General features: G+C 34.4%; 1 protein-coding gene across 1 annotated transcript; it reads left to right on the top strand.

Moving 5' to 3' along the window:
• Window positions 1-337: 337 nt before the first annotated feature.
• LOC117328458 (organic cation transporter protein-like) lies at window positions 338-18328 on the top strand. The gene is made up of 12 exons (XM_033885990.1): window positions 338-480; window positions 4619-4868; window positions 5115-5218; window positions 6098-6252; window positions 6638-6806; window positions 7080-7298; window positions 7609-7835; window positions 8772-8957; window positions 9476-9614; window positions 17350-17539; window positions 17716-17819; window positions 18148-18328. The coding sequence occupies exons 1-12, from the start codon at window positions 338-340 to the stop codon at window positions 18326-18328; spliced, it is 2067 nt and encodes a 688-aa protein (XP_033741881.1).
• The last annotated feature ends 937 nt before the right edge of the window (window positions 18329-19265 follow it).

The following is a 19265-nucleotide window of genomic DNA, read 5'->3' as shown; positions in this document are numbered from 1 at the left end:
ACTAAAAGGCTATCTTGTTGCTAAATTGAGATTCAGACTGACTAAGAATAAATACTTATAGCCACGATCCCGCACTATTTCCAGTGACAATCACTTATTATGCCAAATACTCTTAGATATACTGTATATGTAAATATCATAGGTGTCTTTTTACATTTAGGGAATAATACGCGACATTTCACACATAAAGACGTGACTAGATCGAATGTTACCAGTCATTCGTTTGATACAAGGTGTCAGCGCGTAATATATAATCCAGGCCTTTACACACCGGAGAGTTGTTTTTCTGGTAGATGTACAAGAGATAACTCCTGAACTTATTGAAAGTGATATAAAAATGAAGCTGGACGACATTTTAATACAACTAGGAGAATTCGGATTATATCAGAAGTATTTGTATTCCATGATATGTTGGACTTCTGTTTACTGTGGTATTTATGCTTTGATGTCCGTGATATTTCTCAACACACCTGATCACAGGTACGTTAATAATTCAAATTAATCACTTACCCCTCTACTTTATCTTTTCAGGCTCCTGAGATAACCCGCTTGTAGCCAATAATCAAAAAATGTACGGAATCCTCATTACTCCCTCCCCTCTCCTTTTCCACCCCCTGAGATAACCCGCTTGTCTCCACCAATTAGAAATGTATGAAATCATCATTACCCTCTCCTCCTATCCTCTTTATGTCCCCTCAGGTAACCCGCTTGTCGCCACTAATTAAAAGTTTACGGAATCATAGTTACCCCCTCTTCCTTTTCTGGCCCCTGATATAACCCGCCTATGTAGTAGTATATATTATCATGCCAGACGCTTGGGATCATTGTTATCACTTTGGACACATATTTGTGAATTCCTGGAAGAAGGTGATAAAACCTGGGAACGTGTTATGTCGTCACCATGTCCAACGGCGTTAGCGAATCAGAAACTTGTCGGGTCACTGTTTTAATGATATGTATTTTTTTTTTTATTTCATTTCATGTTTGATTTAATCGAAGGTTTTGATAGAATCATTTCTTAAGCTAAAGATGAACATTTTTCTGCATTTCACCAGACGGAAAATGTAAGAACAGGAGTTCAAGGGAACCTTAATACTTGACAATCACTACTTTCGGTTATCAATTGACACCATAAAGCGTTGGTGTCCTAAATTATCCTTGGGTTCAAAAAGGAGGGTAAATGATGCATAATGTGATATATTCTAACCTCACTACCTCTTGAGCCTGAGTATTTACATTATACAGCAAGCTTTCACACCTGTCATGATTGTATGCAGCGGCTGATAAGTGCAAACAGAACCTTGATTATAATACGTTTGAATTATCCTAGACCTATTTAATAATCCTATATGTCTATGTTTAACACATAAATCCATGATCTCTATTTAATTTAATGTACAAAATGGTGCAATCTTTTAAACGTAGATCAAAATATAAGTACCTAAATCAGTGCAAACAAAATTCCCATTAAAGCGCTGTGTGATCTCGCCACCCGTACAGGCATGACTCCATCCGGTTTTCTCCGTGTTACATTCCTTACAAATATTTATAGAGGTAAACCGTGTTTTAAATCTATAGAATATTTTTACCGTATAGACTGTTACATCGCCTTATCTTAAAACGTATGTTACTATGTATAAGACGAATCGCCGTTTAATGAGTATGAAACCTATGGTCATAGTGTCTTATATATAATGAGTATGAAACCTATGGTCATAGTGTCTTATATATAATGAGTATGAAACCTATGGTCATAGTGTCTTATATATAATGAGTATGAAACCTATGGTCATAGTGTCTTATATATAATGAGTATGAAACCTATGGTCATAGTGTCTTATATATAATGAGTATGAAACCTATGGTCATAGTGTCTTATATATAATGAGTATGAAACCTATGGTCATAGTGTCTTATATATAATGAGTATGAAACCTATGGTCATAGTGTCTTATATATAATGAGTATGAAACCTATGGTCATAGTGTCTTATATATAATGAGTATGAAACCTATGGTCATAGTGTCTTATATATAATGAGTATGAAATCTACAGCTAGAGTCTCTTTAATGAGTATGAAATCAATATTTAATCTAATATTATTTGCAATTTTTTTTTTAATAATTTTTCATTCTGAATACATTAAATCTCGGTCAATACATAAATGTGCAGATAATTACACGATGCACAATTAAAGGGAATCTCACGAGTGCAGTCAATGATTACAAAGCTCACGGAGATTCAAATTCTAAGAATAACCTCGATCAACTTAGATATGATGAAGGATTAAATCCAAAATAAGTGAAAATTGGTAAAACTATACCATCCACAATTTATTACGTAAAGGTGTCACTCACAAAAAAATCGTCAAATTACAAATATTCATTGTTACCGTACCTCATCCTAATGCTATTTTTGTTGATCAGCTTGATACAACTGACTCTTAAGTATCAAAAGTTGTTAACTCTCTTTTTATACCACAACCATAACATATAAAGTGTTCGATGGTTTCATTGCTTGCTTGGTGACGTTGGTTAGGCTTTCTGAAGCGATACAAAGAAGACCGACTGAACCGAAAAGAGCAATAGAAAACTTGATATATATATTAAGAAACAGACCCAAATATCTAACTAGCAGTAGAAAACGTAGGAAACTACAGCTGCTACATCAGCTGAACAGCAAATTAACTCCCGACCTCCTAGATCATCTACTTCAACTTATTATTGGTGAATACAATCGATACGCTCTGTGGAACGAAACAAACTGCAGGATTCCGCAATTTAGACTCACTCTCTTCCCCTTTTATCAACTTTCCTTTTATACCTTCTCCTCTTCTAGTCTTATAGACTCTCTCACATTTGGACACCTATACATATTGGGATCGTTAATAGTAAGATGAATATTTTGCGCCAGTGTAGTTCCCGTAATTATGATCTCTTTAGAGCAGCGCTTGTAAATAATGTAGCATGTACCTATGATAACCTTCGTGAAAATGTCTTTGACTACTTTATAAAATGTCTTTTAAAAAAATGAAAAGAATACTCATATCTGAAATTTTAATATTGAATATAATTTAGAAAAAGTTTCTTTTAGAAACCCGCATCTTAACGTATACCTAAATTCAAAAGTCTTTATATATGTGCTTACGTTTAATAAATCCAGCAACATATTTTGAGAGTAACCCATGTTGTATTGTTGTATAAATATGTAAATGTTTATTGGGAGAAGGGATGAAAGGATGTTATAACTTGTGCTTGCCTTTTCCATAAGAATTTGTTAAAATCAAAGTAAGCATCTGACCACTACATTGAAACAGCGGAGTCCATGCCCCTTTAAGGACGGTAAACAGATCTTTGCATAACCCTGCATTTAAAAAGTGCAATAAAAAAATTTTCAATTGTTTAATACGCCTTTCTAAAACTTTCTTTCGCTCTCTTGACTAGTCTGATAAAATGCTAGTCACCATCACCAAGTTTCTTTGTCTAAGCAAAACTTACATAACAAAATGTGATATTGAATTGCTCAAAGTGGAATATAAAACAGGAATGACCCGAACGACGGAGAATATTCCCATTTTGTAGTGATTACTAATTGGAAAGTATAGGTTTATTTTTTAAACATATTCTTTAATGGAGTGAAACGTGTACCGATTAACATATGGCTTCAGTATTGTTATCACTGCACTATCATTACTATCACTATCAGTTATGTCGTACGTCGTCTTCGTTTATATGCATAAAAGACACAGTGACCTGTCTCTGTAAAGTTATTGACATTCGCATCGAAAATTGCATGCCATTTATGTGGGTTAATCTACCTCATGAATTATTTTACATAATAATAGATAAGGAAAGCAACATGATTTTAAATCTCATTCAACTTACCGTTAAACTGACGAGTATGTACGTTATGTACTCGATACACAATTACCTTCAAAATAATGGCAGTCTCCAATTACGCATTCCTTCGACGAATTGTGACATCTCAGGAGTTTGTAAAACAAATTATGTCAATATGGCTTCAAACCCGCATTTTTGCATATATCAATTAACTGTCAAAAACAATTTCATTCTTGACATAAATTTAAGCTTGAAGTATACATGTCTTAATAAGAATATCATTTCCAATGCTTACAATTTTAACAAGCATGTTTCCCGACATATAATTGATAATGTAACTTTTGAATAGAGAAGCAAACATGAGGGCCAATGTAATTTGAAGTAAAGGCGTTCAATTATTCCATACGTCACGAGCCCTTAAGCGAGTACCATATTAAATCATCTAACAAGTTTATCAAAGGCAATATTACATTAGCAAGGGTGTGAGGTGTTTCATTAGAAAACTCATAGAAATGAGAATGAAAGCTAAAATTTGATTTTATTTGCCTAAAAACTGACTAACTTAGACAGGAACAATCAGTTTACCACTCAGAAATTAATTATGTCACGTGGTCAAGACGTTGTTCAGGTATGACGTCACCCAAATATTATTACAAATGTGTCGAGTGATATATTTATGGACATATCACATGATAGAACATGCCGGTTATGTGATGAGAGCGCCTACACATATCATGATTTCAATTAAGTAAACGTCATTTCTATTTCTATTTATACAGATGTAAAATACCAGGCCTTCAGAATGACACGTATGGTATATACAATGCCTATCACGAGAACCTTGTTAACAACTACATACCTCCTCCGTCGGATGATGCAACCGACGACTACGACCGGTGTCATCTGTACTCGTTTGACTACAATGACGTCATGTTCGACAACTCCGGCAGACCAATTAATGCTTCTCTTGTTGAATGTACAGACTGGGTATATAGTGACTCCGTGTTTAAAGAGACATTTACCTCGAAGGTACGTTATCGAATTCTGTCTAGTTTTGATTCATCTGTGATCCTTCATGTTATATTTGAATCAGGATATAAAATTTGTATCAGAGCCCTGTTGTACCAATCACACAATGTGAACACATTTTCTCAAGCATTCAAATAGAAATATTCATAAGACAGATTTTGTGTGATGTTAAAATAACTCTTTTATAAGTATGACTACAAATAATTGGAGATTCGATATATTCTTATTCTGTTTCTAAACACACAGTTCAACATAGTATGTGGTGAAAAGCATCTGACTTCATTTATCAAGTCCCTGTTCTTTGCCGGGAAACTCGTCGGTGCTATTGTTTTCGGCAATCTCTCAGATGCGTAAGTAGGAGTTCGTATCACAGAAATGGGCTCGCACCTGCTGGGTACATGTAATTCAACTGGTAGCAAAAACTTCTTAAATATTGTATCTATCATTATGTGAATAGATGTTGGTAGGCTTCCGATATTTGTAATTAAGCTTACGGGTATTTGTAAATAAGTTTACGGATAAATGTTATTCACCTTAGATACATATGTAACAGTGTAGTAAGTTTGCAGATAATTATTAATCAGTTCATGAATAATCGCTGATACGCTTACGGATAGTTGTTGATAAGATTACGGATAGTTGTTGATAAGCTTACGGATAGTTGTTGATAAGCTTACGGATAGTTGTTGATAAGCTTACGGATAGTTGTTGATAAGCTTACGGATAGTTGTTGGTAAGCTTACGGTAGATGTTATACAGTTTAGGTCTACAAATAGGTGTTATTGTAGCGGAACTGGACCAAGTCGATCATCGGCGACCAGGTAGTTCAACAAGTAGAGCATCCGGCTAGTGTTCGGAGGTCCCGGGTTCGAACTCCGGTCTGGCCGTGCATTTTTCCACTCCTACGTTATCAAGCCTATGAAAAATTGCTAATAAGATTACGCATATATGTTGATAAGCTTACGGGTGGCTGTTATATACGTATGTATTTTGTTTTAATTTAAAATGATCAAATATTAAAAAAAAAAAAAAAAAATTATTTTATTGATTTAATTCGTCTCTCTTTCTTTATTTTACCATTGACTTAGACCGACTTTGATTTCTCTTATCAATAGCCACCGTATCTACATATATAACTGACTGAACTAATGTACCTTATATCTACTTCAAATAATTTATCAAAACATGTATAAAATGCAGATTTGAAAAAAGAATGTCATTTTATTTAGATTTGGACGTAAAACTGCATTTTATATTGCACTGGTTTCGATGTTCGGACTGACGTTCGGAATGTCTTGGTCATCCTCCTACATAGTGTTCGGTGTCATCCTAACCGCCATTGGCGCCACGACACAGGGGGTCTTCCCAGTCGGATTTGTCCTTGGTAAGTACTGTATAATGTAATGCGAACACGTTAGATGCATTTAGATGAAGTCACGTGGTGGTAAAAGTACATGGTAATTAACTCCACTTTGGTTGTATCGACAATCGCAATAATATCGTCAATTCTGTTACACAGAAAATGTGTGCTTTAGAATGCGTGTTATAACAAGCTTGCAGACAGGAATATAACCAAGCCTTCCAAAAGGCCCCATACTCGCCACATGTATGAAGGTCGCATACAGAATGACCGTCCGTAAACAGCCATAGCTGTTGGACGTTTAACAATAGAAACAAAAACCAAAAGCACGACCTTTTGTTAAGTGATATTTTCGTTTCAGTATACGTGTTGTCGGCTAAGTGATATAGTCTTGGTACTATGATTACAGGTGTGGAGTTGGTCGGGCCATCCAAACGACAGTATGCTGGAATAGTTATAGACTTCTTCTTTTCTTTGGGTTTGATGTTCCTGGCCGGTGTCAGCTACTTCGCCAGACATTGGTTCTATATCAGTATCATTTGTTCAGCACCAGCTGCACTCTTCATTCTCTACTGGTGGTAAATAGTATATATTAAAAATAAGCTCTTCACTTCAGAGCAAACCTTTTAGAATAGACTTAATACGATTTTCTGCTTAATTCCAAGCAAATCAAACGAATTCGGCTAAACCTTAATTTTAAAATTCTATAACGAACAATCTCTTTCCTGTGATATTCGTTATAAACAAGACTTATGGTACATGTGTCCTAACTAATGACTGAAATACAGTAGTGTGTTATTATATAATTCGAAATATATTGAGCGTATCCTGATCACTCTTGTCATTGTCAGGCTAATTCCTGAATCACCACGTTGGCTGATAAGTAAGCAGAAATACGAAGAGGCCAACACAGTTCTACAGAAGGCAGCTAAGATCAACAAAGTGGTAATAGAAAAGAATCTGTTCGAGAAGGAGATAGAAAACCGAAAAACTGAACCAGTCGGAAGGATATGGCAGCTTTTCTCTACCTGGGTCATGTTATTAAGGACGCTCGTCATTATGTTTAATTGGCAAGTCGTCTGTTGGCACTATTGACAAAAGTCAATGGGTTATTTAATATTGTTAAATATTGTTAAACCATTTTACAAGAGAAAAGTATAATAGCAATAGGATATGATTCACAAATCTTAAAATATATACAAAATTTGTGTAAAATAATCAATTTATTCTCTTATAAGCGCGAAAATAAGAAATCTAATATACAATTTATAACAGAATCTTTACAGAAAAAAAGTGGCTACCCTTGCAATATATAATGAATTAGAAAAAAAAAAGTTAATACACAAAAACAGCAACACTTTTGACGTATTCCATTCCCAGGTGCATAGTAAGCATGATGTACTACGGACTGTCTTTAAATGCTGGTAATCTCGGAGGAGATTTCTACTTGAACATGTTTTTATCGGGGCTGGTAGAAATTCCAGCTAATGCCATGGCCCTACTTTTAGTGGATCGCATCGGCCGCCAAAAAGTCTACTGTTTGAGCATGTTACTTGGCGGTTGTGCATGTGCGTCGACAATAATTCCCATTCTGATCGATGAAATAGGTAGGTGTTGCATTCGCTGATCGGATATGTTTACTTGGTTATGTTCACAATCCATGATGCATTTGACTTAATTCAATGCATAATTACAGATGTAGTATACCTCAATTCATGTGTATTTATAGCTCTTGAGAATATTTGCCATTTTGTTTTTGTTAAAAAAAAAGAAAATGGCCGAATGCACAAAGTTGTAATTCATATGTTTTGGCGATCATTAGTGGTCTTCTAAGCTACCTTAAAGGTAAACAGGAATACCGTTTTAAATATGAATTATTACTTATCTGTATATCTTTTAAAGATATAGAAGTACGCTATATATACTGTTTTATCTACATTAAAGCACCTTGCGAGCAAAAGTCATCTTCAGGCGTATAATGTGATACTACATGTTACAGCTAGTGGTGAAGTAATTGTTTTTTCGATGACAAACGATATTTTCGCTAGTTAACCAAGTGATAACTTTTTTGTACAAACGCTACATCACTTGTAAAATAAAATTTTACAACGCGATGAATGCCTTTGCCGCAAGCAAACAAAAAAATCCAACAAATCATCATCTCTGATAACATTAATGATATTCAATTTATATGTTCAAGATGTTGTATTTGTGTGTTGTTTATGGCGTCAAAGAGGGGGGGGGGGGGGGTTGCAATTATGGGTAATCGGGGAACTAAAATTACTGACCTCAATGTTTGATGAGTACCGCGAAAAGGAATGTTTTAACTGGATAGTGAAAAGGATAAAATATAGATACAGTCATTGAACTATTTACATATGTTTTAATGCAAAGGGATATACGGAATCAAATGACCTTCACACTCGTTGATGAAATTTTCCTGATAGAGATCGCAGGTACGACACTGTACTTAAATTGATAACTTCAATTTTATTGTTATAATTCCTAACATGATAACTAATTACAGTCATTATTTTCTCCAGAAAACCAGGCTATTATCACAGCACTTGCCATGATTGGTAAGTTTGGAGCTACTGCAGCTTTCAGCACCATCTACTTTTTTTCGGCGGAGTTATTTCCAACTGTTGTTAGGAATGCAGGGATGGGTGCAAGTTCTTGCGCCGGAAGAATAGGGGGAATCGTTGCACCATACATAGCAGACTCAGTAAGTAATTCACCATACATAGCAGACTCGGTAAGTAATTGGCAGACTCAGTAAGTAATTGGCAGACTCAGTAAGTAATTGGCAGACTCGGTAGGTAATTGGCAGACTCGGTAAGTAATTGGCAGACTCGGTAAGTAATTGGCAGACTCGGTAAGTAATTGCCAGACTCAGTAAGTAATTGCCAGACTCGGTAAGTAATTGGCAGACTCGGTAAGTAATTGGCAGACTCGTTAGGTAATTGGCAGACTCGGTAAGTAATTGGCAGACTCGGTAAGTAATGCTAATTTGAAATTAATAAGAACTATAATAAATACCAATCGAAATGAATATTCGTAATAATAGCAAAATAGAAATGTATAAGTAATGTTTCAGAATCACTACTTACTGATAGAGAATAAGATCAGTCACCAGTCGGTGATATATACCTCAATGATAAAGAAGGATAATCTAATTGCTTAACATTACTTGTGTGGATAATACAACATAATGATTGTTTATGATTACCCCAGGCAGCCTTGATAGGAGGAATGGTTGGTAAAGTGTTTCCATTAGGGATATTTGGATTGCTGGCCATAACTGCGGGACTGTCATCCTTATATTTACCAGAAACTCTGAACAAACCGCTACCAGAAACAATTGAAGATGGCAAACGGTTTGGAAAGTACGTGTACGAACCATTGTCTGACTTCTTAAAGCATTGCTAACAATACACATGTAGTTAATGTATCGTAGTATATCTTGGTATACAGCCTAATATATCTTGATTAGTCGTTTATAAAAATATGTATTGTTGTTCTGCCAAATAATGTGATATAGTATTGATATATCTTCCAATGAGAAATTCGACCAAACAATACGAAAACTTACACTTGTATGTCAAGTTAATGATTGTTCTCGACTATTGGATATAGCACACAATCACCTGTCTGGAATTGAAAATGTGACTGATTTTTTCCACAGGTCTTTCAGCAAATCGCACGAGAAAAACGAAACCAAGGAAAACATTGAACGCCAACAGACTGTCTTTGAAAACAAAGGATACGTTCCAGAAATAGAAATGACAAAACTTTGAAAGAAATAAGCATGCAGTCAAACTATACCCCACTGCATTCATAATTAATCGATGTAAGTGTAAATATAGTTGTATGAATCTTTCCTGATGACAAGTCATCCCTATATGTTGTATATACTTAAGTTGTATCAAACATTATAGTGTATTATACAAGCAGAAAAAGCAAGTTCGGTTTTTCTATTATAACTTTTAGACGCACTGTGAAATGTTTTTTTTTAGTTAAAATTCAGTCGACCGTGACCCTGCTCGACGCTACAGGCTTTCAGCAGATTTTTCAAAAAAATCGTGCATCCTGTGTAATCTTGCACCATATGTGCTGGGAAATCATTACAAATCGAATAATGGAACAGCATTTATTTTCGAAGCTACCATACAGCACAATGACGCGATTGAGTGAATGTGTCCAAGAACAGTCATGAAGCGGTTGCGGCAGTTTCATTTAAGGCCTCGACGTCCCTATGTTGGTACGCCACTTACGCAGGGCGACACCAACGTCGAAAGCAGTGATTGTTTACACATGCATCTAATCAGTTTCGTTTGGTCTATTGAAGACGCGTGTTGTTCACTGACAAGCCTCGCTTTACAGATCCGATGAACGACAATTCGTCTATCGACGTCGTGGTGCGATATATTCTGACCCTGGTGTCAATGGTAAGGAACATGAGAGCAGTGAATGATTCCAGGGGTGGACACACACACTACTGATTTGGATCAAGAAACGGCGTAGGGTACCTTTTTTAATGGTTTTCATGCAAATTACGTCTGTGAAAGGACAAAATAAAATCATCAAAATGTATTCAGTAATGATGAAATAATCGGGACACCCACACGATGAACACTTCACCAAAGAATCATGTAAAATAAAATTGCGGTTCTTCCTCTGGTATATAATTATTATAGTTCACACTTGAAAATCAAACAAAAAATACATCATTGATATAATCTAGATTTGCACCGTTTATTTTTGAATAAAAATAATATCATTGCCACAATGCTAACAAATACCATTCCTCTCTGTTGTATTTCTGCATTGAGATTACGACCCTGATGCTCTTACACTTTAGTTCTAAAAGTATTGGCAAGCATCAGTAGCTGTTCCAGTAGCACCAACGGGAGTTACAGCGAGAACAAAGTATCAGTGTAACTAAGAACAGTAGCATTAGAAATGACGACACAGGCACGATTGTATAATGATAAATGTACCATGTGACGTTCTTAATCATGCATTATTCATTTTTGAAAAAAAAATCAAATTGTGTCCTTGTAGTATCAATAGAGATTCTACAAGTTTGTCAGTGCATAAGTTTATTTGTTTATTTGGGTTTGGGTTTTTTGCCCGTGAGCAGGCAGGATTAGTGTAGTAGTTGGTGACTACCTCAATCAACAACATACGGAAGGCCCACCACATGCATTCCAGGGCAATTAGAGAAAGGTGTTTTGACACAACTACGACGACACAGATCGTCCAATTTCCCAGGTTCGCGAGAAACGCAAACTGACACGAGTAGGGAGCGTCGAACCAAGCATCTCGCATCTTCACCTGAGGCTAAGTCGCCAGCGCTCTAACCGACAGAACATGAAGTTTGACAACTTCATATGACCTTGAAACGAAATAGTATGTTATCTGAAATAACAATATTTATATTATTAGTGTGTATTCTATATTTGGCATTACCAACAAATTTGACGTTTACAGTGCGGTAAACTTAAGTTTGGTGAGTAAGTAAGGTCGGGGCTGCAAATCGACACTCGCATATGCTTAATGGTATTCCATCCAGATTGTGAATATATTTTTGTTAAACAATGATTAATATCAAACCAATAGTGAAATAGGGTTGTGAATGTTTAAAATACCTAACGGAAATGGAATCAATAGAACAATTATATTCTGATTACTTGTAAATTACCTGTAAAGCGTCAAGCCCGTTTAAATATTTGTTTAATATGCAGTTTACAAACCAGTAAACAACAAAAAAGGGAATCTATCTCTAAAAAAATATATCTAACTGAATCGTATTTAAATCAATCTTGACAGTTATCCTTTATTTTGATATATTTCTTATAGCTATATATACTTCTGTCCTGTTTTAAGTATACTGTTATTACCACCCACTAAACAAATACCTGAGGACACTGACAATTGTCGTGTACTATAGAACAGTCCTGGTGTTATCACCCACTAAATAATACCTTGAACGAGTTCGTTTTCATGGCGTTTAAGGATTCGGAGGGAGAGGACAAGATTATTACCTTATACATAAAATTTATGTTGAGCCCTTTAATAAATGTCCATCAAAGTGTATGTAATGGTCAAGTATTTGAATACCATAATCTAGTTTGCGTTTCAGTGTGCCACGATCAAGGGCAAGGTCACTGTTAAGTTTTTAAAGAAAATGTTTTGTCATCGCCAAAGCAATTTTAATTTTAATCAGATTTCATATACCTTTATTGTTAGAGTAACTAAATATCTCGATCTAGTAGGCTTCGGGGCTTATCGGAGGCTATTTTAGCGGCTATACTTTGCCTGCAGTAACACAAAACAAAAACAAAAAAACAAAAAAACAAAAACAAATAAACAATCAAAACAGAAACATAAAAAGGTGTACCGTCTTAATGTCCATGGTAATAGGAAAATCAAATGACCATATGATGTCTCATCGAGTGGACGGGGGATTGTAGAGCAGTTTTGCAAAGTGGATTTGGAACATCGCTGTCATACAGGCTATTCCCTTTCACCATGGTTTTCATGACACTGTTGCCTTCACTGTCTATCTCTCCGATAAAGGAAAAAACACACAATCAGCACACTTCCTTTATACAATATGTACTATAAATTCGTTGAATCCTGAGTGGGCGAAGCCATATTGTTTACCGTTGATATAGACCATCGGATTACCTTAGGAACGTTCCCTGATTCATGATTTAAAACGATATTTGTTTTTCACAGGACGTCAACGTCTGCGTGCCAATAAAAAAAAAGAGTGATAAGGTTTCGTCGTGTAAAGGAAGCATGCACTGAGGCTGATCCGCTACTTCAGCATTCCATATGTCCTTGGATATATATTTTATTTGATTTTAAGTCATAGATTCGTGATATGGTTCCTGCAATGCAATGGGCGTTCTTATAACGTATTGCCCGCTCTGGAATGCATTTTTATGCTTAGATAACACCGAAAATTACAGTAAGCTCACTAGTGGAAATGCAAAAACAAAACAATGGCAAACAGGTCTTCATTAAATCAGTATTTCATTTCAACATATTTTATTGTATAACATTTATACAAATGGGTTAGACAGCAGGCTTGGCCTATATAAGTCTTCCCAAATACAAACAGAACAATAGTAGAATTAAACTAAAACAATTGAAAGTGAAAAAGTATAAGAAATATGTATATAAATTAAGTCAATGGAGATGAAATATCAATGGAGATGATTTTTTTGATTTTTTTTATGAATATATTGATTTTTATATATCGTCAAAGGGAGGTAATTATAAAAAGAACTAACAATTAGTGGAAAAGGGAGGTAATAAGGTTCTAGTATATCCTTTGTCAAATTATGATCATGTTACAGAGTTATAAAAAGATTTTGTTCTCAGTTAATAGCTATTGCTTAGATACAGGATTGGCACCCAGCCTTAAATCCAGCAGCACTATAGATGTTCAGGCATAAAATGTCTTACTCCTCCTTCTGTAGCCATCCATCTTAGTGTGCTAGATTCAGACTGAATGCCCCTGCATCCAAGCAAAGCTTTCATATGTTAGATATAACAAACTGTGTAATTATACATTTGAATAAAAAGATTCTAGTTGAATATACTAGTTTTGAATTAAGTAAATCAATCAGAGATATTCAGGGATCAGCTGACTTTTGAAGCAGGTCGCAGGTTCACCACATTCTTATATCAAGAATATGAACAGTATAGAATATATATGTAAATACAGGTAAAATAATAATCAAAAACTGATTGAGCGAGTCTGGGTCTAGAAAATAACATTTGAATAAGTATGGTTAATTTTTAGTTTAATCAAATCTCTTACTATCTTTCATGTATTTTTGAACGGCATTCAGAATGTTGATATTAATTTCATCAGACAACAAGTAATTTCCATGTGTTAATATCATAGTGGTTAGATGGTGCTGGTTATTGATATTTTGTTTCAACTCTTGCCTTTGCTTCTCATATAAGCAGCATTCAAAAAAGTAATGGTATGAAGTTTCATCCCCTTGATTACATCTGCATAATGGTGAATCTATGAGGTGATCATTAAAACGGTCAAAATTTAAATTACTTGCATTGTTTCTAAGTTGACATAATATAATATTTTCTTTTCTATTACCTTTATTTTTAAAAATGTCCGTTGTACGGATTAGACCCTGGTCTAAATTGACGGGAGTCATAAATTTCTTAAAAACACCTAGGGATGGTGAATTTAGAATTTTAGTGTCAATGGAATTAAATTCACGTAGCATAGTTGAGAAAAAGCTGTTATAATAATTTTCTGATCTACATAGTGGCTGATTGAATAATCGTTGCCTACGGAGATGATGTACTGTGTCTTCATTGTCATTTAAGTATTGAGTGGCTATATCAATTAGGTATTGGGGTGCATTATTATGTAAGATACGGTACATTAGTATAAGTTTATGTTTTTTTCGACGACTTTCTAAAGTTTCCAGAATGAATATCAACAATCGAATAGACCATACTACCCGTGTATAGCCTTCAAATATTTACGTCACTCCTGTGTTTGCAATAGTCGGGAGTATAAATCTATTGTATATATACATTTGGACAAATTTGATTTTAAAAAAAAATCAGGTACATGTATTATACATGTTTTTCTATTAGCTAATTTGAATTGCAAAGCGATATTATAATTTCATGCGTTGTCATACAAATGTTACTAATGCACATGTTTAGTCATAGAGCCCTGTGACAATGACTATAAATATTTATTGACTGATAAAAGAAGCTTCTAGATGCTAATCAGCGAGAATTAAGCATTCAAATAAACATCGAAATGGACAACATTTTGATGAAAATTGGAGAATTTGGATGGTATCAAAAAAGTGTGTATTTCCTGGTTTGCTGGAGCATTCTCTTTCCTGGACTTTATGAAATGATGTCGGTGATTGCTTTTTATTTACCTGAACACAGGTAGGTTCTGTGTAATTTTGTATCACATAATACAATGTCATTGTCATATGATAATTATTTATCATATACAAGATAGAAGGAATATCTATGTAACATTTTTTCTCTTTGATTTTACTATTAATATAGAAACAAAAACAAAAATACTATGAGAACAAATTAAACACCAAAACCATAACAGGATAAACTCGTTGTATCATCAAATACCAAATTATAAGAATACCTATTACACAGGACCTGAGACATAATCCTCTAACCTGTACACATTAACAAACAAATAACAAAATATAAACAGGTATCTCACGGGACCTGAGATATAATCCTCTTGTCAGTAAATATTTACACACAAATACCAAACTATAAACTTACGTATAATAAGGGACCTGAGATATAATCCTCTTGTCAGTAAATATTTACACACAAATACCAAACTATAAACTTACGTATAATAAGGGTCCTGATATATAATCCTCTTGTCAGTAAATATTTACACACAAATACCAAACTATAAACTTACGTATAATAAGGGACCTGATATATAATCCTCTTGTCAGTAAATATTTACACACAAATACCAAACTATAAACTTACGTATAATAAGGGACCTGAGATATAATCCTCTTGTCAGTAAATATTTACACACAAATGTCAAACTATAAACTTACGTATAATAAGGGACCTGAGATATAATCCTCTTGTCAGTAAATATTTACACACAAATGTCAAACTATAAACTTACGTATAATAAGGGACCTGAGATATAATCCTCTTGTCAGTAAATATTTACACACAAATGTCAAACTATAAACTTACGTATAATAAGGGACCTGAGATATAATACTCTTGTCAGTAAATATTTACACACAAATACCAAACTATAAACTTACGTATAATAAGGGACCTGAGATATAATACTCTTGTCAGTAAATATTTACACACAAATACCAAACTATAATTCTATACGCCAGTCCTCCTGTCTGTACATAGTGACACACAAATGAATGTATCACACGTATAACACTAGTATTTAACTGACATGCTTAGACATTAAAACACATATTTTCTTCAATATTTGATGACCTACCATCAACTAAGGAATCAACATATTTTAGAGTATGAAACGACAACGAAATATCGCATCGAACCTACTACTTTTAAAATGTATAGAAGCATAAATGGCTCGTTGCATATCAAATTATGCAACTCCTGCAATTAGGTTAATATCAAATATTCATATGTGGACTTTATGAGAATATAAAAAAGATAATAAATGGTTTCCCGTTTAATATAACATATATATCACGAGTATGACAGAATATCGATATTTTCACGAGTGCGAAGCACTCATACGAGTGAAATATGTTTAAGTAAACGGACAAATGATTCAATTTTCTTTTTATTGCATTTGATTTACTTGAAAGCAAAATTGAAAACATCAGAAAATTAATAGTGTCAAAAAGTGCGAGCATCTGTAACATAATTCAACTCTTTGTAACGTTACTCAATGACAACTTGACGGCGCCATTTTGAAAGGATGACCAACGCAATTTAGCGTTCTCTGCTGTTAACGGAGAATCTGTGCGTGAACAGCTAACGTCAAGTGAGTATTCTATCAAAACCTAGTCTGAAAATTTCAGAAGTATGGCAACATAACCAATTTATCTATCTTCCTTCGATCGGAAAAATTGGCAAGTTTCAATGAGGTGAATACAATTGTTCGTTCTGATTAGTCAAAAACGAGAAACTGATATTTTCATTGCAAAATCTTATATTTTCACTGTAAAATCTCATTGCTACAGTGAAAATATAAGTTTTATTAGTTTGATAAATTTCTTTATTTCACTGGCAAAAATGCAATAAAAGTGAAAACTCTCATTTTGATATATTGCGATATTATATGTCATGGTCTCATGATTAGGTAGGACTTATAATGTGAAAATTGTGAGTTTAAATGCAACTAGTTTAATTTATGCTATGTACAAGTGTACCATAATTTCTTACCGATTGTAATATGCATGACCTACAATTAGTTTATATTCCTTGCTTTTGGATATATGGATATGCTAAAATTGTTAATATGCTAATATACTGATACACATTTTTAACAATTTCTTGTGATTTCTTGATATTTTAGATTTTTTATTTACAATGTATTTACTGGTCTAGGTGTAAAATCCCAGGCTTGGAGAACGATACATACGATATACAGAATGCCAATCACCAGGACCTTGTCAACAGCTACATACCTCCCCCATCGGGTGATGGCACGCACGAATATGATCAGTGCCACCTGTACTCAATAGATTACAATGATGTCAAGTTCGACAACTCCAGCAGACCAATATATGCTTCTCTTGTAACATGCACCCAATGGGTATACAGTGAATCTATAATTGAACAAACAATCGCCACAAAGGTACAGTATGTCGCTACCGATACTATGATAGATTTATCATGTGCACAAACTGCTATTTTTACTCTTTTTCATCAGCAGGTGCAATACAGTGATTTAACTTTTTTCTACATTTGCAGTTCAACATCGTCTGCTCGGATACACATCTTATTCCATTGGTTAAGTCATTGTACATTGTTGGGAAGTTCATCGGAGCCGTTCTGTTTGGAAATCTGTCTGATGCGTGAGATAGATACATCTGTTTTGCTTAATGAAAAAAAAAGGAAATGCAATGTTTTACTAATATCTCTATTGATTTACCTTTTACTGTCCTGTATAAAGATATATTCATAGATAGAAAATGGCTTTAAAAAATTCTCCGCCATCCGCCTCCTTCCCCAATTTGGTGTCAAAGGACACGATGTTGTCCCCTGTATGTAGTATTATTGATACAAATTATTTATCACTTCATTAAAAGAATCTCGTATAGACGTAAATATTCAAAGAATTGTTTGCTTGTTGGCTATTTTTCTTATTTAGATGATGAAAGTATTTTTCGATTTTCGTTTCAGAATTGGACGTAAAACTACATATTGTGTCGCACTGATGTCGATGTTCGGACTAACGTTCGTAATGTCCTGGTCCTCCTCCTACATCATGTATGCTGTCATTTTGACGGCCGTTGGTGCCGTGGCACAGGGAATCATTCCAGTCGGAATGGTCCTTAGTAAGATGTCTTCGGAAATATTATAGATCAGTATAATATATATGTTTTGCATCTTAGAAGACATCACTATTATAGTGTTTCAGAAAAATCTCATATAACTCATTGTCATGTATAAGGATAACCCTGTTATTTTCTTATCTAAAGCAAGGCAAGATTTCTTATGTATAACTTAACCAAGTTGACACGTCAGAATCCGGATATAACTGTATCGGTGTCGCTTTGTCGTATATGTTCACTACACCTGTTTTTAACAATACATTGCAAAGAATTGTGTTTTAAGAAACCTTTGATTAAGAGATTAAAATGACTGCATGCAATACTATGATTCACTTTAAATTTCACTTTGAGTTTGCCGCTGTCGATACTACATGCCTAATGCCACTCTTTCGTTATAGTGGATAGATTTAGTTGTATTATGAATTCATAATTCTTAATTAAAACATATAATGATTGATCAGGGTGTGATCAATTTTGGTAAACAGTACTCCACAGTAGCTCCAATTTCAACATCTGATCCATTTTGATTTTCTCGACTTCCCTTCTGGATTCCACTGACTTTTATTCATAATTCCGCATGCACTGTAACGAACATTCTTTTCTGTTGTATGTATAACATTTTTGACGTCGTGAACATAATATTCGAATCTACAGCAACAGTTAGCTATCGCTTGTTTCTGTAGCCACCGAGCGTAATTGAAACAATGAATTCGGTTTGATTCTATTTCTTAAAACATAAACACTACTCGTCCTTTCGTGGTAGATTTATATTGAAAAAAAAAATCAATTTTTGAACGATGCTTAATAGGACAAAGCCCCCGTATGGTACTGTTTTATATTTGTTGTTCGACATGTAAGTATTTCTTAATTCATATATATAGGTGCTGCTGTTTATCCAAGTAAAAGCTATTTGTTAATCCCTTATCATTGGTATATCGTGCTACATTGATAGATTTACTGAATAAT

Source organism: Pecten maximus, chromosome 5 (assembly GCF_902652985.1).
Source record: "Pecten maximus chromosome 5, xPecMax1.1, whole genome shotgun sequence".
Classification (NCBI taxonomy): domain Eukaryota; kingdom Metazoa; phylum Mollusca; class Bivalvia; order Pectinida; family Pectinidae; genus Pecten; species Pecten maximus.
This window is presented reverse-complemented; position numbering and strand designations above follow the sequence as displayed.